General features: G+C 44.5%; 3 protein-coding genes and 1 long non-coding RNA gene across 20 annotated transcripts in view; 2 read left to right on the forward strand and 2 right to left on the reverse strand.

Moving 5' to 3' along the window:
• LOC101464006 (DC-STAMP domain-containing protein 2) overlaps positions 1–3,107 on the reverse strand; it is an 18,513-nt gene extending 15,406 nt beyond the window's left edge. For 8 of the 9 annotated variants that reach the window (XR_013099469.1, XR_013099468.1, XR_003024695.2 and 5 more), the window contains exons 1-2: positions 2,969–3,107; positions 1,752–2,011 (exon numbers count right to left, since the gene is read on the reverse strand). Coding sequence is in view for 6 of the 9 variants with exons in the window: in XM_024804326.2 (XP_024660094.1) it covers positions 1,752–2,011; positions 2,969–3,075 (367 nt within the window). In the remaining 3 variants the exon portion in view is untranslated. The remainder of the gene's footprint in view (positions 1–1,751; positions 2,012–2,968) is intronic. The other variant, XM_012924630.5, reaches the window with a different exon arrangement.
• Positions 3,093–14,601, forward strand: LOC101475326 (E3 ubiquitin-protein ligase DCST1). Of its 2 annotated transcripts, XM_004571084.5 has the most exons (16): positions 3,093–3,259; positions 3,367–3,492; positions 3,888–3,962; positions 4,044–4,172; positions 5,588–5,727; positions 5,841–6,009; positions 6,224–6,367; positions 7,024–7,145; positions 7,232–7,386; positions 7,460–7,559; positions 7,640–7,735; positions 9,970–10,096; positions 10,634–10,750; positions 11,129–11,271; positions 14,104–14,202; positions 14,464–14,601. In XM_004571084.5, the coding sequence occupies exons 1-16, from the start codon at positions 3,229–3,231 to the stop codon at positions 14,560–14,562; spliced, it is 1,872 nt and encodes a 623-aa protein (XP_004571141.1). In that variant the 5' UTR covers positions 3,093–3,228; the 3' UTR covers positions 14,563–14,601. The 2 variants fall into 2 exon arrangements, with proteins under 2 accessions (XP_004571141.1, XP_076742433.1); XM_076886318.1 differs by lacking the exons at positions 3,093–3,259; positions 3,367–3,492 and adding an exon at positions 3,532–3,565.
• On the reverse strand, positions 13,601–17,485 carry LOC143419483 (uncharacterized). Of its 4 annotated transcripts, XR_013099476.1 has the most exons (6): positions 17,367–17,474; positions 15,760–15,908; positions 14,374–14,583; positions 14,137–14,265; positions 13,926–14,027; positions 13,601–13,710 (listed from the first exon to the last, which is right to left on the reverse strand). It is a non-coding gene; the product is annotated as an uncharacterized LOC143419483 (long non-coding RNA). The 4 variants fall into 4 exon arrangements; XR_013099480.1 differs by lacking the exon at positions 15,760–15,908 and having other exon boundaries at positions 17,367–17,485; XR_013099482.1 differs by lacking the exons at positions 15,760–15,908; positions 17,367–17,474 and adding an exon at positions 15,402–15,427.
• The window catches only part of adam15 (ADAM metallopeptidase domain 15), a 27,696-nt gene continuing 23,907 nt past the window's right edge, over positions 17,470–21,258 (forward strand). For 2 of the 5 annotated variants that reach the window (XM_012924652.5, XM_076886288.1), the window contains exons 1-2: positions 17,472–18,027; positions 19,835–19,926. In XM_012924652.5, the coding sequence (XP_012780106.3) occupies positions 17,877–18,027; positions 19,835–19,926 (243 nt within the window). In that variant the 5' untranslated portion in view covers positions 17,472–17,876. Of the gene's footprint in view, positions 18,028–19,834; positions 19,927–21,258 lie in introns of all 5 variants that reach the window. The other 3 variants (XM_076886291.1, XM_012924654.5, XM_012924655.5) reach the window with 3 other exon arrangements.

The following is a 21,258-nucleotide window of genomic DNA, read 5'->3' on the forward strand; positions in this document are numbered from 1 at the left end:
AACTTTATTCTAGAGATGGCACGATACCACTTTTTTATGTCCGATACCGATACCGATATCATAAATTTGGATATCTGCCGATACCGATATGAATCCGATATAGTGTTTTTTAATCAATAAAACTGTTTTTTTAATATCTTGCTGCATTTTGCAAGTCTGCAAGTTCATACTCAAGTTTAAAACAACAACTACACTAAAGCTATTCTGTTATACCTGTATGCAAAAAAAATGTTTCATAGTTCAGCAATACTGATCAATCTAATAAACTTAAACCTACACCATCCTCCCTATTCTGGTATTTTAAAGAGTACTTAGCGTAAATATTAAGCAACCTAACTAATAGGGTTCCAACTCCCAGCAACAACAAAAATAAATAAATAAAAAATAGGGAACCACCCCTCACGCTCCACCTCATGATGCTTAATCGACATAATCAACCTTAATTTGATGCAGTGTGAAAAAAAAGCACAGAAATCAATTATTTTTCAAGAAATATTAAATAGATTCAACATCTTTCTTCAACAAAATTGCAGACTGCACAGATGGTACCTTCCCAAAGTAAAAAGTACTATAGCTTACTAGGGTATATATATTAGACTTAATAGTTACTATATACAGTAATTGACTTCTATTCATTTTGCATCAAATTAAAACTTTGGGTGTCAGATAATTATTTATTAAAAGTTCGACATTTTAAATGAGAATAAGAAAGAAAAGTATGTCTTTGTGCCCCCTTTTCCCTGTTAATGCCCTATCGGCCCCCCTGGCTAAACTTTGCTAGATGCGCCCCTGCACAGTTACCAGCGTCAGCTACGTAGAAAAAGATCCTGGAGTAGAAAGTAATATTAAATAAATTCTAACAACAGCTTATCAAGCTTAAACGTGCTGCTGTTGTTCAGCCGCTGGTTTCCTCTTTCTGGTGCAAAGTGGGCCAAAAGCAAACAAGAGACACGGACTCGCGACAGAAAAGCCGATCAGCTGATCGTTAAGCAGTTTCATGATTGAAGTAGCAGCAAGAAGAAGCAGTCGCTCCATATATCGCTTGTTAAGCTTAACGCAGGAATGCTTTACAAACATTCAGAGATGGACTTACACACTTGCTGTACTTCTCTCGGGGATAACTTTGTCGGAGATGAAATGCCGGGTTGCTAGCGAAGCTCCACATGCTCTCCAGACCACCGACAGGTCCCGCATGCCACAGCCGCTCTATCACGTGATGCATACTGCTCCGACGTGCTAACGTTCTGAGGTGAGTTACGGCGTGTTGCAAGTTTTGTGAGGTGCTTTCGTGATATTTAATGGATCGGATTACATTTTTTATTTTTCTCCGATATCCGATCCAGTAATTTAGGTCAGTATCGGACCGATACGTAATATCGGATTGGTCCATCTCTACTTTATTCAGGAGCTTTTTGAGAGCTCTGACTTCAGTTAGAAGCTCTGCTGTCTGTTTCAGAGCTCTGGCTGTTATCGGAAGCTCGTCCTCTGTTTGGAGACTAAAAGAAGTTGGGCTGACGGGATCACTACCATCCTCATGTCATCCAAGAAATGTCTGTTTTTAAATTATTTTTATTCTTAATTTACAGAGTTTATAAGTTTCTTTAGTAGTAGTAGCACTAACGATGAGGACTTATTACAACACACAATATTGTCATTTTTGGGATGTTTTTCTCTTCTACAGCATGTCAGATTTATATCGATGAACAAAGAGAGGATCGGTATAAAACCTTGAAGGCGCGTCGCTGACAAACCTGAGCACATGGAGGGCAGCATGACCATGATGCTGGCCCTGACGCTGACCGACAGCCCCATACCGAACGCTGCCAGACCAGCCAAGCACAACGTGGTGTGGGCGCAGAACCACAGCGGCTGTTTCTGCAGGAAGAGAGTCATGAGTCCGTACAGAGATGCGATCAGCAGCCCGGATACAAACGCCACCATCCTCTGCCCCACCTCCACCAGGTGAGCTCTGAGCTTCCTCCTGCCGCTGAGTCGAGAGCGTCCCGCCGGTCTGTGGAAGCAAAAACAGTGAACGACATGTTCACTAACCTGCAGCACCACATAGACATGAAGCTACAGTGCTGCCACCTGCAGGCCGTGACGTACAGGCGGATTCACAGTGGCTGGGATATTTATCAAAGATCCGTCTTTGTAGGACAAATTAAATAAAAAACTAATAAAAGTTTAAAACATCAGCCCTGTCTTATTGTATTTAACAAACATGTCTCAGGACTACCTCACCTTCTACCTGCCTTTTCCCCGAGACTCGTCATTTCAAACACAAAAGGCTGAAAAGCCTGATTGTTGTTCCTGTTTGCATCGCGCTGGTGGACAAACAGAGACGACTACAACGGAGTAACAGACTTTAAAACTATCTGTGAGTTCTGAGTAAGAATAAACAGCTACGTGTCTCTGTTACACCGTTTTAATGTTGGATTAATGGAATAGAAACGATGAGTTTCAATGTCAGCTGTGAGTGCGCGCTGTGCAGTAAAGGTCTGCACAGACACGGTGACGTCGGCGAGGTCTGATGCTGGGTGTGAAACCAGAGATGATAAGCCCGTGTGCTGCCCCGAAGCACACGTCTGTTTGTCCTCGCCTTTCACCCTGATGCAGGTCGTAACTTACAAAATACCATCCTGTTGTGTAAACTCATCAGAGTCCACTGACGTCAAGCCAAGTGAGAACTCTGGGGTTGTTTCCCCAAATAAAGCCGGAGGAGCCCCGCCCCCACGGATGAATGTTGGGTTCACTTTCAGATGCTTCCATCCTTTATATACAGGAAAATAATTTGCAGGAAGTGAATAGGAGGGAAGTTAAAATGTTCTGTGATGAGGCTGTGGAGCAATAAATGTGAGCACAAATCATTTTTTAAAAAGGTGAAAGGTTAACATCCAGGTCACTCTAAATGAGAATGTGTTAGCTCAAAAGCTAACAGTTAGCACTCAGGTGAATCTGGTCCCTCTACCTGCTCAGAGCTCCTCGGATAGTCTCTGTGACTCCGCCCCTCTTCACCTGGACTGAGATGTCACTTTTCATCAGGAGCTGTTTCCTTTCTTCACTCCTCATCTTCATCTTTTACACCAGGGGAAACGTTTCCGCGTCACCTGGAAACCAGAGACACATCACGTGACAGGCCGAAGCTAACAGAAGCTCCAACAGTCAAACGACGATACGTTTGTAAGCGGTGTGCGCTTGAACGCAGGTTAGAGGAGCGATTTGTGGTGAATGATGGCTGACACCGGGACACGTCACAGCTGTGAGTTCACCCACAACAACTCAAAACTCAGGTGGTGGAGCTGATCAGCCCTGAGGCTGCCAGCCGACGGTCAAAACCTGTTTCCAGGTGTTTGTGCTTCCTTACAGCGGCGCACAGGTGCGTTCAGACCATCCTGCCTCCAGTTGTCCATCGGTTCCTCTTCAGCCAATCAGAGGAGTTTCCGGTGGCTCGCCCGCTCTTCAGGGCGCTGTTTGGAGTAGCGACCGGCACAGGTAACACCTCCAGCGACACACCTGGGCGGTTCATCTCTGAGCTTCAATCCGCACATGTTGGAAACCAGCGCGGGTATCGGAGGGAAAAGACGCCGCAGAGCTGCGCTCATTTTGGGGCCGATCAGCTGTTCGGAGGAAACAGGAGCGCGCACAGAATCAGCCTCTCATTAAATAATTTCATTCACTGTAATATACTAGCTGATGTTATTATGACTTAGTCACATTGTTGTTGTCTTTATTTTTAATATTGTGTAATTTTATCATTTGTTACTATAAATATAACGAATGCAAAGCTCTTCTTTTACTTTCCAGCTGTTTTTATTATTATTCTGAAAGGTTGTTAGAAAAAAGCCGATGTGATGTTTGACTCCTGTTGTTGTTCGTCTCACCAACAGTCTTGTTCCTGGGCATTGCCCACAACCTCCCGCTGACCTTTGACCTGAAGGTGGCAGTAGGATGTTTGTTTGTTGGTGAGGCGAGGTCGCACACTCACATCTGTTCTTTGAAACACGTTTGAAACACGTGGAGATCTGACCGAGTGTGTGTTTCAGCTGTGTGTCTCGCAGGCGGACTCCTGTCTTCGTCCTTCAGGTGTTCGGTCCTCCTCGTGTTTCCCAGCATGCTCGGCTCCCGTGGCCGCTCCTACCTGATCCTGCTGGCCCTGTCTGTGCTGTACGCAGGTAAACAGACGCCTGTGCAGAGTGTGCACACGGCTCACAGTGTGGTCAGTGCCGTCATCTTTTTCATGGAGTCGTATCAGAAACATTCTCGTGTCCAGTGAGTCCAAAGTTTCATGAATCTGCAGGAATCGGCACATATTTGGCTTTTTAACTGAAAAAACAAAAATAATGAGCTCAGAAGGAGATGGAGGGAGGATCCACTCCTCTCGTCTGTACCTGTGAAAGCACAGATGTCCAAACTGTCTTCATTCTGCTCCCCTCGCTCGTGTGTTTGGTGAGAATCCCTGAAACCAAATCATTGATGCGTCATTTAGAAAAAAACATAAAACCCACAAATAACTTTTCTACAAGCTCCACTGTTTCATGTCAGCAAAATATTGATCAGCAGGACAGATTTAATAACACTTTATCAGCAAACATTAAACACTGTTAAAAACAAAGTGCAGCAATCAAACCAGCAGAGGTCAGTGCTGTCTGAAGTCACACAGACCTGCTCCCGTGTGACTTTGGGATAGGCTGATATACTGATCAGTGTTAAAGAGTTCAGACAACACCAACGGCAACAATCAATGTGTGTGTCGTCCCGAGGGCTCAGGCTGAGGCCGGCTGCACTTCCTTTTGGTTCGTGAAGACGTTTCACTTCAGGCATCTTCAGTTTTAAAAATGTTGTTGAGAGGTGAAATGTTTCATCCTCATGAACCAAAAACCTTCATTTCGACCACTTAGGATGAATGAATACTAAATACATATGAATGAATTAACAGCTACAATGTCAAAGACTACAAAGACCTCTCATGTGATGGAGTGACATAAAAGCGAGTGTTGGAACGTGTTTAAAGCAGCGGTCACCAACCCCCGGGCCTCGGACCGCTACCGGTCCGTGAGTCGTTTGGTACCAGGCCGCGAGAGTTGAGGCTCAGGTGTGAAATGTCTGGTTTTCAGGGTTTTTATCGGTTTTCAGCGTTATTTTGTTATCGTCTTTATCGTTAACTCTGTTTTCCTGGGTCTTTTCACGTCTGTTATGAATAAATCTTCTTTTTTTCGGTACCGGTTTTATTTTGTTGTATTTATCCGCGACACCTTAAAGGCCGGTCTGTGAAAATATCACGGGCATAAACCGGTCCGTGGCGCAACAAAGGTTGGAGACCGCTGGTTTAAAGGACGTCACTGATCCTGTGAGCCTGCACAGTAACATTTATGAGTCTGAGTCGTCCAACATTAAAGTGCACTGAGACAGTCAGACATACTGGGTCCACAGGCCTCACTGGACCCAGTCTGTCTGTGGCTGATTAAATCTTTTACTAAATACATAATACAACATGCAGATACGATTGGTTACCTCAGCGGCTGAATGGGCCTGATTAACATGTCTTCAGGTGAGTTTTGTGTCATGTGATGCTGCGTCCCGTCTGCAGGCCCAGTTTCAAACATCCAGCGTAACGTGGAGGCCGCCGCCGTGTCTGTGAGCTGCAACCTGGACCTGCAGGTCCGTCACAGCAAGCTACTGTGGAGAGAAGCCATCAAGCCATTTTTGATCATCACACAGGAGCTCATGGTGAGAGGAACATGTTTCAAAGCTCCTCTAGTTTAACATAATAATAATTATCACCCTACCTACTGCCATGAACATGAAGCTGAGGGGCCTCAGATCTTTTGCTTCTCTTCCAGGATAATAAAGAAGGTTTTGAGTTGGAGGCTTTAAATGTCAGCAAGAAGTTTCAGGACATCAGAGACGAGATGGTCCTTCAGTACGGATACGACCGATTCGAAACTAAACAAGGCGGCGGTAACAGCACCCAGGAAGAGTTCACCGCCAAGACCCTAAAGCAGTGCGACAGTAAGTCAGAAACACCAGAAACACCAGACGTGAAGTTCAAAGGTTTCAGGCAGGAAACACAATACAGAAGGAAACTGTTGATCATCATCCTCGTGTCACCAATACGAGAAAACAATCGCTTTAAATGTCGTCACTAATGTGATTCAAAATGATTTCACACCTGCTTCACAAACGTCATTTAAAGATGAGAACTCGCGCGTGGTTTGATCCCCAGGTGTGGTGGCTCAGGGCGTGCAGCGGTGCGTCGATTGGTTCGCCAACAGGTGGACGGCGTGTTTGGAGGCGATCCCCGTCCCCGTCATCAACTACATCCTCTGCATTTCAATGAAGTTTCACTTCCTGTGTGACATCATGAAAGGTAAAAGGTTATACGTACCACGGCGTTATGAAATATCCACATCCAGCTGACCCCGCGGTCTCTACTCTTTCCAGTCAGACATTTCTAACTCACAAACATCAGCATCAGAATACATTTAAACTGTCACCAGAAAGTCTTTGCTTTAAAAAATAAAACTGAAATTGGGCTCCGGCGCTTTGGTGTAATACCACTTTGAGCCACAAGGTGACACTGAGTTTAGCATCCAATCACAACATAGCATGACAACACTATTATTGTTAGCTCGGTGCTAGTTTGACATTTGTACAGAATTCACATTAAAGTAATATTTAGCGACTTGTTCTGGGAGCTCGGAGAGTAAAAACGAGCAGTTATATTTTTAAATAGTAAAAAAACGACTACACTAAACCTTTCTGGTAAACGCTGCCATCTTGTGGTGGAAGTTTTTATTAAATTTAGCTCAAGGTTTTGCAAAAAGCACCTTTAAATTTGAAGGTGTGCAAACATTAGCTTCAGTGTTCTGAGCGGTATATCGTACTCAAGTGTCCTCAAACGTAAACGGCAGATTATTTTTGAGTTATTATTTCAGGGTTGATAGTCTTGGTGTTTTGGTGACTCTTCTGTGGTGCTGAAAAGGCAGCTGCTGTGATCTTTAGTTCTTCTCCTCCTCCCATCAGTCATGACTCCGTGGTGCAGGGACAACATTCCCGTGGAGGGAAACTTTGGTCAACTCTTCGACCGGCTGAATGTTTCGGTTGACCTGCTGTCCAGAGAGTTCAGCGCCGAGCTCACCGTAGAGGTCAGACCTGCACCGCCGGTCCTCCAGCACCACCCACAGGACGAACCCAGAGTCGGCTGAAATGTAACCTGCGTGTCGTCTCGCAGGAGGAGGAGCAGCCGGCGCTGAGCGAAGCTCTGCTGGACCAACAGTTCACCAACGCTGTCAAAACATCCTTCCAGAAACTGACATCAACGACGGGACGGGTGCTGAACATCCTGCAGATGCTCCTCTCCTTAACCTTCATCACCTTCTTCACCCAGTAAGAGTCTCACCTTCACCTTCATCCCGTTAAGATTCACACCTTTATCTCCATCTTCTTTTCTCCTCTGCAGGGCGTTTGGGTACCTCTGGCAGTACAACAGGGACATTTGTTTCGACAACGTCTACATCACCACCTACTTCAGACAGATCGATGCCCGCAGACGGAAAGCGGTATCATTCTCATCCTCATCATCCTCACTTCAGTACAGTCCACGGTCTGACCGTCCTGTCCTCTCCTGCGCTGCGTTTAGGGGAAGCGCTGCCTGCTGCCTCTGAGGAAATCTGAGAAAAACAAGCTGATCAACCCCTGCAGTCTGAAAATTTACCCCGAAGAGGTCAAACAAGTGGTGCGTTCAAGAGCAGTAACTCTGGCAGTATTTATGTAGTGTTTCACAAAGTGCTTCACAGGAAATAATCCACTGTAATAGCAGCAGTGACGCGACTCCTCAGTTCTTTGCACTCACCTAAAAATCTGCAGATTTGTTAAAGGATCATTACCCTAAATACCACTTTTCCATCTTTTTAAGTTTAAGTTATTTTTATAAATAACGTGTTTAGACGTGGTCCAATCAGAGTGCAGCACTCTCACAAACAGGTATGCAGCAATAGCAGATTTCTGTGCCGTTATAAATTCAAGGTGCAATTTCAGGACACAGTCTGTGTTCAGCCAAATACACCCAGAAAAGGTGTAATACACATTTTACTGTTTTTATAGCTGATTATCACAGTTTAGTTTAATAAAGATAAAAAAGTATTTGAGGTTGTGACTTTGAACCTTGTCCCCGTGCCGGGCAGGTTTTTCATTTACAGTGGGATGCAAAAGTTTGGGCGGCCTTGTTCATAGTCATTATTTTCCTGTATAAATCGTTAAATATAAGCGTCAGTTAAATGTATCATATAGGAGACACACAGTGATGTTTGAGAAGTGAAATGAAGTTTATTGGATTTACAGAAAGTGTGCAAGAATTGTTTAAACAAAATCAGGCGGATGAATAAATTTGGGCTCCACAAAAAAAAGAGATGAAATTAATATTTAGCAGATCTGCCTTTTGCAGAAATTCCAGCCTCTAAACGCTTCCTGTAGGCTCCAATGAGAGTCTGGATTGTGGTTGAAGGTATTTTGGACTGTTCCTCTACAAAACATCTGTAGGTCATTCAGGTTTGATGACTTCCGAGCATCAACAGCGCTCTTTAACTCACACCACAGGTTTCAATAATATTCAGGTCTGGGCTGAGATGAACGTTGTACTTGTTCCTCTGCATGAATGCTTCAGTGGATTTTGAGCATTGTCTTGTTGAAAGATCCAGCCCCGGCGCAGCTTCAGCTTTGTCTCTGATTCCTGGACATTGGTCTCCAGAATCTGCTGATACTGAGTGGAATCCAAGTGTCCCTGAACTTTGACAGGATTCCCAGTCCCTGCACTGGTCACACAGCCCCACAGCGTGATGGAACCAGCACCATATTTTACTGGAGGCAGCAGGTGTTTTTCTTGGACTGCTGTGTTCTGTTTCCTCCATGCATAACGCCGCTTGTTATGCCCAAATAACTCAATTGTAGTTTCATCAGTCCACAGCAGCTTATTCCAGAATGAAGCTGGCTTGTCCAAATGTGCTTCAGCAAACCTCAAGCGTCTCTGTTTGTGCTGTGGGCGGAGCAAAGGCTTCCTCTGCATCACTCTCACATGCAGCATCTCCTTGTGTAAAGTGCGCCGAATGGTTGAACGATGCACAGCGACTCCATCTGCTGCAAGATGATGTTGCAGGTCTTTGGTGCTGGTCTGTGGGTCGACTCTGACTGTTCTCACCGTCGCTTCTGTCTCTCCGAGATGTTTCTTGGTCTGACACTTCCAGCCTTAACTTGAACTGAGCCTGTGGTCCATTGTCTCAATCTGTTCCTAACTGTGGAGACAGACGGCTTAACTCTCTGAGACAGCTTTCTGTGTCCTTCCCACCATGATGCTGAACAGTCTTTGTCTTCAGGTCATCTGACAGTTGTTCTGAGACCCCCGTGTTGCTACACTTCAGAGAAAATTAAAAGAGGAGGGAAACTTACAATTGACCCCCTTAAATACTGTTTCTCATTATTGGATTCATCTGTGCATGTAGGTCAGGGGTCACTGAGCTTACTGAGCCAATTTGAGTTCCAGCAATTAGTTCCGAAGGTTTTGAATCAATAAAATGACAACAGATTTATGCACCTGCCTGATTTTGTTTAAACAATTCTTGCACACTTTAAATCCAATAAACTTCATTTCACTTCTCAAACATCACTGTGTGCGTCTCCTATATGATATATTTAACTGACAGTTTTTATTGTACCAACCAACGATTTATACAGGAAAATAATGACTATGAACAAGGTGGCCCAAACTTTTGCATCCCACTGTAGCTGCAGAATTTCCAGTCTTACTGCTGCTTTGCACCACTTCCTGTTTCAACCCCTCATTAACCCCACCTTTCACTCCCCACCTGTCTGTGTGTAGCAGAGCTCAGAGCCAAGACAGCAGACTAAAGTTAGTGAGTGTGTGTGTGTGTGTGTGTGTGTGTGTGTGTGTGTGTGTGTGTGTGTGTGTGTTGGCAGATGTCAGGTGTGTTTCAGGTGCTGACGGTCTTCCTGCTGTCCGTTGTCCTGCTGACTGTCGACTTCTCGCTGTCCCACGTGCTGGACATCATCAGTAGACACACCCTCACCCATTTCAACATCACCAGTAAACACACACACACACACACACACACACACACACACACACACACACACACACACACACACACACACCACTCTCCAGTCTTAAATCCCATACACGGGTCAGCTGTGTGCAGGGCAGGTGATTTGAACATCAGCTGTTTGGAGCTGCTGGGGGTCATTTCGATGTCCTGCTGAAGGACCAGCAGGATGACTGGAGTGAAAGAGGTTTAAAACCTGTATTAAGTAACACTTCATATAAGTGGAGCTGATATCAACACTTGTGTTTGAAACTTTGTGAAACACACAAACTGGACAGGATATATTCTGTTTTCGCCGCGCGTCCGAGGTGCACCCCGCCTCTCGTCCCGTGGTAGCTCCAGCTCCCCCGCGACCCATAAATAATAAATATTTTATTTAACCTTTATTTATACAGGTAGTCCCATAATAAATGTTACTCTGCTCTTATCTCATGTGTTTAGGATTATCTTACAGAAATGCTGCAGATTGAACTCGCTGACTGCAGGGAGTTTCACTTTGTGACTCCGCCCCTTCTCTGCAGGTAGTCACCAGGTGGACATCAGAGTGGAAGGGGACACCATGATGGCCCGCCTCCTGAGGACGACAATTTCAGCCTTCAACAGCTCGTCCACCCTCAATATCCAAAGTGATAACCAGGGTGGGTCATAGGTCAAAGGTCACACAGGATTTGTTTAGCATATATTCAAATTCACCAGATCATTAAACAACCAGAGAATCAGGCCTAAAAGATGACCACCAGAGGGCAGTACACAGTACTGTTACACATGCATCGTCCTGACAGCACATTTTAATGACTCCGATTTTCATGTTGATGAACACAGGCGCTAATTAAATCAGACTGATTTTACTATGTGTCCATGTGTGTCAGTTACATCTCTGACACGGGAGTAAATGTCCATGTTTGCTTTATTGGATGCTGAAAGTTTCAGTCTCGACTGCCGAACTTTTGCTGACAGCGCAGTTTGTCTCAAACTACACACAAAAGTGTCCCACACCTCTTCCTCTCCCCCCTCAGAGTGCATGTCCCCCCCCTCCACCCTCTCTGCTGAGGTCTATGTGAGATGTGTGTGTTGTGTCCTGCTGGTGGCGCTGTTCAGCTGCCTTCAGATTTACACCAACCGGCTCCGGCATGTCATTGCTGCCTTCTACAACCCCAAGGTGAGCGCACACACACACACACACATGCACGCATGCACGCACACACATGCACGCACACACACGCACACACACACACACACATGCACACACACACGCACGCACACACACACACGCACACACACACGCACGCACGCACACACGCACGCACACACATGCACGCACACACACGCACACACGCATGCACACGCACGCACACACGCACGCACACACACGCACACACACACGCACGCACACACACACGCACGCACACACACACACACACACACTTTTGCCTGTGGAATAAAATAAAGTAAAACATCGTCTGCAAGCAAACATATGATTGTATGACACTAACATGCTAATTTTTCATAATCCAAATTAATGTTGGCACAGTAACACAGTAGTGCTTGAACACAGAGTAAACAGGTGGCTCTGCGATGTTGCAGTTTACACGCTCACCTAACATCTAACATGAAACAGGATCGAGACCAGAAGTAGCTGTAATATCTCCTGAGGACATCCAGCACCAAAACCTGGGAATCAAATATGTGGAGCCAACAGAATGGAGAACAAAACAACCCATAGTTATGTATTAAAATTGTACTTTGAGACATCATCATGCAGGGTTTCTGGGTAATTCCTCTCTGGCCTGTCCACATACATTTGGCTGTAAAGTGCTGTGTGCCCTCCTCCCCCCTCCTTTCCTGCCACATGAATATATAAAGAAGCTCCTTCATGTGTGAGAACAAATCAAATGTGTCAACTCGACTTAAGTTGGTGTTAAATCCAGATAAATCCAAGTTCATGTTATTCTCGAATGGCAAAGAGTCGCTAGCTACATCTCCTAAGATTAAAACAATTCAAGGAACTGAAATTTAAATGGTCTCATGTATCTAGGGATCATTATAGATCAGAATTAGTCATTTAAGACTCACATTCAAAGGCTTGTGTCGAAGTTAAAACTAAAACTAGGTTACTTTTTTAGAAATCCCTCCTGTTTCTCCCTCCAAGTGAGAAAACGCTTGATTCATGCAACTTTTTTACCTTTATTGGATTATGGTGACCTGCTTTTTATGAATGCACCTGCCCACCGCCTACGAGGTTGGAAACTGTGTACCATTGTGCTTCATGTTTTATTACTGGCTATGGAAATCCACCTTTTGCATATTCAGACTCTCCCACTGGTTGATCTTTATCTATAAATCTCTGCTTGGGCTGGTTCCCTCTTATCTGTGTGTTTATATGTGTAAAAACCACAACCAATACAGCCTGCGTTCTCACAATATCATACAAATGATTGTCCCAACAATCAGAACAGAATAGGAGAAAAAGGCTTTTAAACACGCCGCCCCTGCTTCCTGGAATCATCTGCAGGAGGAACTGAAATGATCAGAGCTGGTTCCCTCGGGGAGTTTAAGTCCGTCTTAAAGGAGAATAACTCTTTTACTCAGTGTGATGGTTTTTAATGTCGCTCTTAATTCGATCTGTTATTGTATATTTTTCACATGTTCGTACAGGATGTTGTATTTGTTTTAAATGTTATACACTTGTGTGGTACGTGTATCTTTACTTTTGTTGCCATGATGCCAGGTCTCTCTTGGAAAGGAGATTTTTAATCTCAAAGAGATTTTTTACCAGGATAAATAAAGGACTGAAAATACAGAGACATTAAATGAGAACAAAACTGATGTTGCATCTCTGATTTGTGTAAAATCAGAAGTTTGTGTGGCGTTAACATTTCGAGTTCTCTGTGTTTCGGTGATCGTTCAGCTCAGACTTCAGTGAATATCAAAGCGTTTCCTTCGTGTGTGTGTGTGTGTGTGTGTGTGTGTGTGTGTGTGTGTCCATTTCCTCATGGCGGTGTTTGTTGTGTTTGGTCACGACTGATCACAAACAGACAAACAGAGATTCGGATGGAGCGCGTGCAGCGGCCGGGTCGCTGTGCCGTCTGTAGCGACAATAGCAGTATTTGTTGTGTTTATTAGTAAACAAAGAAACATGAAACGAGTGTTTGTCTTGGTTTGAGCGCACGCCGTGATGTCACTTCCTCTCCTGAACTGATGAAGAAGTAAACCGCTCAAACTCATTAGCACGCACGCTCTGTTTAAACCCTGGGAGATGCTGTAAATCTGATCTGAGAGCAGATTAGTGTAAGAGCATTACAGCTGAGCTGACTGTGGCCGAGAGACATTCAGAGCGAGAGAGCGAGCGAGGCTGCGAATGAATGAGCTTCAGGTGCACACGTGGTCTGCACATTCACACTCAGCACTCTGCAGTCCAGCATCAGCTGCTGCTGCTGACGCGTTCACACGGAGGATCAGAGAGTACTCGGATACAGCCGTGATCGAGACGTTCCTTTATCCTCAAACTTTATTTAAATCTGCTCCATTCAGGCCGTTTCCTCAGGAAGCTTCCAGTCCTGCAGCTCTGGTTCTGACCTCCAACCTGTGCCGACAGCAGCTGTAACAGGAGAACAGCTTTGTGTTATATTTCTGCACATTTTTACAGAAGTGTAAACACGTGAACATTGTATACAGATGAGATCAGGTGACAGTCATTTTAATGCAACACTGGCAAGAAAACATCGCTTTAAACTAAATCAGTGACATAATAATAATGTGTGTTGTTGCACATACAGAGAATATATCATGTTTCTGCTGCAGAGCGTCACTCACCTGGGCACACAGTCAGCACCAGGTGATGAAGAGCAGGCCGGTCCCAGTTAAGCTTCTCTCAGCTTTGATCCAAGCGACTGAATCGCGTTTTAGATTTCAGGTCTTCAGACAGAAATGTGAAGCATATAAAGACTTTCCATGCATGTAAAACAAAACGTCGTCTCTGTCTGTGTGTCAGAGGGAGAAGACGAGGATCTTGTTCCTTTACAACCTGCACATTCACGGCCGGATTTCCAGCAGCAGCAGGAAACGCATCATCAGCCGTGGACAGAGGACGGTGAGTGGCTTCCTGCCTGTAGAACCACGTTTCACGGAAGTCTGCTCTCAGAGGTGTTTTTCACTGGGACATAAAACATCAGTCAAATCTGATTCGACACATTGCTTAAACTTTACCGATTTTTGACTCAACATAAAGTTTTAAAAATGTTTTCTTGTCCTGGAGTTTCACCTCTGCAGCTGCAAAGTTCTCACACAGACTGCAGTTCTGGATTCTTTGTGCTACGTCTCCGTGTGTTCACGTCTCCTCTGCTGCCTTCAGGTGTTCCAGCGCCTGCTCAGGTGGGGGCACCGCCTTTGCTGGCATCATCACGGAGAGGAAGCATCCAGCTCCGAGAAGACGCACTACGCCAGCGGTTAGAGGAGAGAGAGGAAGCTCCACCTGGATGAAGAAGAAGTCGTCCAGTTTTTCGTGGCAGACTCGAGCTTCAGGCAATAAAAACACATTCAGTTCAAACTGGACTGAAGCTCGTTTTATGTTTTAGTGTGAGAGTGAGAGTGGATTTGACTCTGTGAGAGGTTTCTCTGAGCTGCATTTATTGCAAACTTTATTTTTCTGAATCAGCCTGAATAGCTGCATCCTGCTACCGTGGTAACCCACTGCTGAATGTATCCGTCTCCCATTAAACCCTGTGAAACCATCAGTGTGGTCAAACTGAGCCGACGGAACAATCAGTCATTAACTAAACTGTACAGTCAGTACATTTGATATACAGCACTGTGTGTGATCACATGATCCGATTACTCGCCGTATGTACAGAGGAGTTATGTAAGCAGCTGATCCTCTGCAGTGGCAGCAGCACGTGCCGCGTTCGCTCAGATTCAATCTGACTCTGGATCAGTTTACAGCGGTGCACCTCTGAGGCGCTCCCTGAACTGTTTCTGACCCCAGTGACTCATAATCCTCCCGAACACACTAATTATTCAGCTCCATGTGGACCACAGGAACACCAGTAACACTGCTTTTAAACTCACATTAGTCCTTCAAACAGACATGGCTGTCATGTTCTCTTTTTCATGAAGCAGATTAGAAAAGAAAATAAGAAAGAGATAGCATCTTTCCTCTCTCCTCTGGCTGCAGCAAGTAAAACAAAAAAAGTCATTTCAGTTACCTGAAAGAGTAAACTAGACAAACGCAAACATGTCTGTGAGCTTAAGAGTCTTTGGTTTTTTGTTCTGGTGTCTGTAGGTAGCATCAACCTGCCAAGAACTGCAGATGAAACCAGTCTTCTCCTGTAGGGGCAGGGATAGCTCAGTAGGTAAAGTGGTCGCCCCATGATCGGAAGGTCGGCGGTTCGAATCCACTTAACGGCTACCCTGAGGTACCCCTGAGCAAGGTACCGTCCCTACACACTGCTCCCCGGGCGCCTGCTTAGTGGGCTGCCCACTGCTTCACTGAGTGAATGGGTCAAATGCAGAGAAAAACAAGTAATTTCCCCATGGGGATCAATAAAGTATCCATTATTATTATTATTAGTTTAAACAGAGAGCAGACTCTCAGCCACCTCCTCTGACTCCTACGGGGTAATGCTCATGTTTGCATTAAACGATAAAGCACCTCGAGGCATCTGTTGTTGCTCCTCAGGTCAGCCAACATGCCCCAGGCATGTAGGAGACATCCAGGAGGTATGCTACAAGATGCTGAACCACACCAACAGGCTCAACACCACCACAGCCTTCTATGAAGCTCCTTCGGTTGGAGGGATGCTTAAAACAAAACAAAAGAATTAAATTTAAAGCAAAATAAATCTCTGTGATTTTGTGAAAGCTCCAACATATTTCCACACTGTTGGAGGACTCTAATATGTTTGCATGTCTTTGCTTGAATGGTTAATAACACAGCCTGGTTCAACCTGTGGACGTCACATCAAACAGGTGACAGGAAGTGTTCAAATCCACTGAAGAGTTATCATCTGTGTGTGTTGGTGTGTCTTTATTTTATTTTTTAACTTTTTATGCATTTTTGGGAGGTTTATTTTTCACCGTCTTACTTTACTGCCTGCTTTCGTTCCCACCAGAGATGGGCAGTAACGCGTGTAACACCTTACTGTAATCTGATTACTTTTTTCAAGTAACGAGTAAAGTAATGGATTACTATTGCAAAAACGGTAATTAGATTACCGTTACTTTCCCGTAGGAACGCTGCGTTACTGCGTTACTAAAACCGTGATTTTTTTTGCGAGAATGTCTCATGACAGTGACGTAAGCGAGTGCGACGTTCGTGACAACAGCTGTGTGCAGATCAACAATGGATCACATATCGAGTGCGGGAGAGAGTGTGAGCGTGCAGCGTTTAAAGCGTGGAAGCACTGACCTTACTTTGAGTTTGATTCCATATAAAGTGACAAAAACATTAGTGTCCGCTGTGCGTGGGAAGAAAACTTCTTTTTACAGCGAAAACCCCTAAACTTCCAACAAGCACCGAGTAGCTACGACGTAATGGGAAATTCACAGAGACACTCGCGGATTCTTCCACTGACCGCGGCACACCTGCACCAGGGTAAACCTCCGCCTACCCCACTCCTGCTTTACAGGTGAAAATAGAGCAACAGGACCGCTGAGTCTTTGACTTTATTTATGTTCTGCTGTGTTTTACTTGCATCTATTTGAAAGACTGAGTGTAAAAATGTAGAATTGGGCTGAAAGATCTATCACTTTATAAACTATTCAGGTTGTAAATCGTGTTTTTAAAAATTAACTAAGTAACTAAGTGATTAATTACTTTTGAAAATAAGTAATCAGTAAAGTAACGGGATTACTTTTTTGGGGAAGTATTTTATTATTTATTTTATTTTATCTTGCTCATTAAATAATTTCCCCCAGGGATCAATAAAGTATTCTGATTCTGATTCTGAAAAAGGTAAAAAAAAAATTAAAAATAATTTTCATTATTTCAATTATTTAATCTGAATCTGTTTATTTAAAAAAAGGCAATAAATAAAAGTACAAACCCAGCACTTTTCCAGTTAATGCTAAATCATTTTCTCTCCAATTTTGGCACAAAAATGCAGGAAACAAAAGAATATTGTGAATTTAATAAATTTGAATGTTAAGCATTTGATAAGAAATACTACAATTTCCTCATCAAAAGCTAAATCGTTTATAAAACAGCTAGCATTTTCTAGTAATTATAATAATAATCTTTAAAATAGCTGCAACACGTACATAAAGGTTTACGCTGTTTTACTTTGAAGGGTCTCTCGCTCTTCCTGTCTCCTCGGCCAGCCTGCTGACGTCACCGTCGGTCCCAGTATAAACACGGACGGTCCGGAGCGCTATGTTAATGAGCAGCTTCAGGCCTCCAAACACGGATGAACCCAGCTGTCCGGAAACAAACGCCCTGAGCCGGAGGAGCTGGCGGGGTCCTCCCGGGACTGGCGCTCAGTCTGGGACTGTATGACACGTTTGGCTGGAGCTGCGCAGATAACGGTCCGAGCCAGAGCCGTGATTTCCCGCTACTTTACCGACAGTAACGGACACTCCCCCGCCCGGGGTTCGGGACAGCACACGCCGCTTTGTGTGGGTGTTACATGGAAAAGAAGCGCCATGGAGTTTCAGCGGAGCCTCTCCCAGAGCTCGGACACGGTGAGGTAACGGGAGCGGGACGGGGTTGCCTCACACACACACACATCAGACAGCAGCAACCTGTTGCTGGTTGCCGGTGACGCAGAGAGGATGAGCGGGACTACCGGGCTGTTGCTGCTACTGCTCAGCGGCCGTGCTGCGTTCATCGTCTGCCGGTCCCTGAACGCACCCCAGGATGTGGGGAGTCTGCCTCGGGACGGACAGACGGACGGTACCGACAGTCTGACAGCCACGGTGACAGGTAACGATAACCGACTGATGGGGCCGACCGTCATTCAGGAATACACCCGGAGCTTAAAAAGTAACCATGTAATTCATCCAAAAATCACTGAATCTGGTCTTCTCAACCTATTTTTATTGAAAATAAAACAAAAAAATAAAGGAGCCTCTTTACATTTAATTAGAAATGTGTAAACAATAATCAGAGAAAGAATCATAAAGCTGAACATACTGTATCTCTACTTAAATTAACTTGGTAATATGAAAATTTTAAAATTATAATGAACATGTCCAAAACCCAAGAAGTCTGGGTAAAAAGAAAAATCACTGGGATTAAAATAAAAACATTAATTTAATTTTCAAAAATATTTTTACATTTTATTTATTTATGTATGAAGTAGTTACTTAATCAAAGAACAGGAAACAATGAATGTAGCTGTGATAAGTAATATAATATAACTATACGGAGACTAGTCCTGGTTATGTGCAAAGTCGTCCTCCAAAATGTCAATTTTTACATCAGGAAAAACCAAAATTAGAGGTTTAAAAAATAATTAAATAAAAGAGAACAAATGTGCTCTACAGACAGAAAATGTAGGAGAAATATTTCATTAAAAACATTTAATCAAGGATTGTTTCAGTTTTCAGCCTGTTCGTGTGTATTATTGTGTTTATAAATATGTTTCTGTGGGGACCAGTGTGAGTTTTTAACCTGGTTAGTGAGGTCCTCGTGGGGCGTGAGGTCTTCGTGGGGCGTGAGGTCTTCGTGGGGCGTGAGGTCTTCGTGGGGCGTGAGGTCTTCGTGGGGCGTGAGGTCTTCGTGGGGAGTGAGGTGATGGTGGTGGTGCCAGTTGTCCGCAGCTGGATTAACCCTTTGTCTGGATTAAACTGATGACCATTTGGATCGATCTAGGATTTCTTGGTGTTGTTGCCATTGTTGCCATAACAACACATCCTGAAGGCGGACCTACTTGGAAGCACTTTTGTTGAGTTTTGGAAGATTGCGTGACAGACTCAAACCTGTGACCACGCCACTATGGCAGCCGAGGAAAGGCTGCTATGTGGCTTCTAACGTTGAATAATTCTGTCTGACTTTATTTTGTCACATAGAGTTTTATAATTCTGTAAATTACAATAAAAGAATTTAAGTTTCGTTTCTTCGTTTCACACCATAAAGAAAATGGGAAGATTACTTACACATTAAACTCCAGATGTTCCAGAATCACGTCCATCACGATTATGTACACGCCTACAATTAAGATTGTTTAATTAAGCATCACCCAATAGTGTCCCTGCTCGTATAAGGTGGAGACATTTGTGCTGAAGAATGGCAAAAACTCACAATCACTCTTATCTGTGATCACTGTGGATCTGCTACTTTTCACAAGTCTGGGCTAACTTTAAAAAAAGAAAGTAACTGATTATATAATTACATAAATTTAAAGTTAAAAATAAATGTGAAAAATAGTTGCATCCTCATGACATCAGAGAGAACAGTGATGCTAATGAGGGCGCTTTCAAAGATGGCAATACAAACGGGTGTAACCTTTGACCCCTTTCTAATTTAATACTTGGCATGTTGCCGTGGTAGCTAATCAGACTGCCTCTCTGTAACCTGCTGTAGCGTGAACACGACAGAGCGTCCAGACGGCGGACGGCCTCTGATTGGCTGTCAGACAGCACACACTTGGTTCTCAGATCAATTGTTAATAATTAGCAAGTATAAAACTGCCATAGAAACAACATGATCGTGTAGCCTCTGTGTGGAACCCCGTGTTCCCAGTTCTCCCAGTAGCTTGCTGGAGTTCACCGTCTGTCTTTGTTCTCAGGTGTGGACAGACGCCAACGCCCACTGCTGGCAAAAACTCGCCCATTCGTTCTGGTGGACGGGCGGAGACGGAGCCTCGAGGAAGCTTTCCGGGTAGGATGAAAATGTCATTTCGAGGTGGTGCTGCTGTTTGGGTGGAGTATCTGTGTTGGTGCAGTGGTCCTGAGCTCAGTCTGGTTTCCAGCTGGAACTGGATATTCGGGATGGGTGGGAAACACATTCAAACACACACTTCCCTTCCCTATTTGAGAAAACAAAGCTGATTTAACCCGCCCATCTGTTATCGCGGTTACCTGATGCGAGTATTTTGGGCACGACATGAAGGGCGTGAAGCTCTGCCTCCACAAACTGCATGTACGGCAGCGTTATGAGGACAGAGACAGCTGAAAACACAAGAGGAGGAGATTTTAAATCATGTTTTTCACTTTTTCAATATTCACCAGTCCTCATTTGTAATATTTTTTCTGTTGTCAAACATCAAATCATGAAGTCTTTGTGTTGCCCGGCACTAGATTATCTCCAGCAGACGTGGCCGGGCTGTGGGGGTGGAAGTGTCAGCACAGATTGTGTGTTTCCACACTGACGTTACTTGGACAGGTTACAGGGTCTTTCCTGCACACAGAAATCATCTGCACAAACACAACATGTTGCTCTTCAGGTGATGATACAACACAAATGAGATCCTTCAGCTAGGCTAATGCTGCCTGATTGCCTTTCTCTGTGCGTGGACTTACATGTGCAGTCCTCCCACAGAGATCCACTCTGAGCCAGAAAAATGATATTTGCACGTTTTTGAATGTTACTGTCCTTCTGAGAGGCCGATGCTGTCCACAGTCAGTTCCCACAGAGACAATCTTAGGTGAGCATTGTCCAACTCCACCATCGTGGACTTCAGCCAGCGACCGTAGACCTTCCTGCTAATCGTAGGTTCAGACCAGAATCTGCACTAAGCTCACTGAGACTGAAGTCCACTGTGGAGTGCATCAGCAGGCCACGAGACTCCTCTGAGAAACAGCTGATTGCAGTAATCATTGAAGACTCTGGAGAAGTCTCCATTTATGGAGGACACGCTACATATTAGCCAGGCTTTGACTGCGTCTTCATCCAGCGAGTGTGGGAGCAGTGAGCAAAGTCGTGACTCTTGCTTGGACTGTGTCTGTGTTCGATGGATACACTGACGCGCTGCACACGCGTCTGAGATGCTGTTGGATGATTCACGTTAGCTAACAGTCGCAGGTGTTTGTGAGGAGGCTGTTTCTTTGTGGTGTAGTTTGTAAAGAAGGTATCGTTTACAGTGACGGTGAGAAAAGCGTGTGTAGCTTTATTGATAATGCTGGATAAAGTTCGTTTGACCTGAACGGAAACCCTCAAACTTGAGCGCTCCACAAAGACTGACGGCAGAGCTGCGGAGTTTATTCTGCAGAC

The sequence above is a fragment of the Maylandia zebra genome, linkage group LG1 (genome assembly GCF_041146795.1).
Source record: "Maylandia zebra isolate NMK-2024a linkage group LG1, Mzebra_GT3a, whole genome shotgun sequence".
Taxonomy (NCBI): domain Eukaryota; kingdom Metazoa; phylum Chordata; class Actinopteri; order Cichliformes; family Cichlidae; genus Maylandia; species Maylandia zebra.

Excerpts from the sequence above, each read along its gene's own strand:
- LOC101475326 (XM_004571084.5), top strand. The coding sequence starts at position 3,229 with ATGATGGCTGACACCGGGACACGTCACAGCT. Across the intron at positions 10,097-10,633 it reads CACCCATTTCAACATCACCA|GTAGTCACCAGGTGGACATC; the intron begins GTAAACACACAC and ends CCTTCTCTGCAG. Across the intron at positions 14,203-14,463 it reads TCAGCCGTGGACAGAGGACG|GTGTTCCAGCGCCTGCTCAG; the intron begins GTGAGTGGCTTC and ends TGCTGCCTTCAG.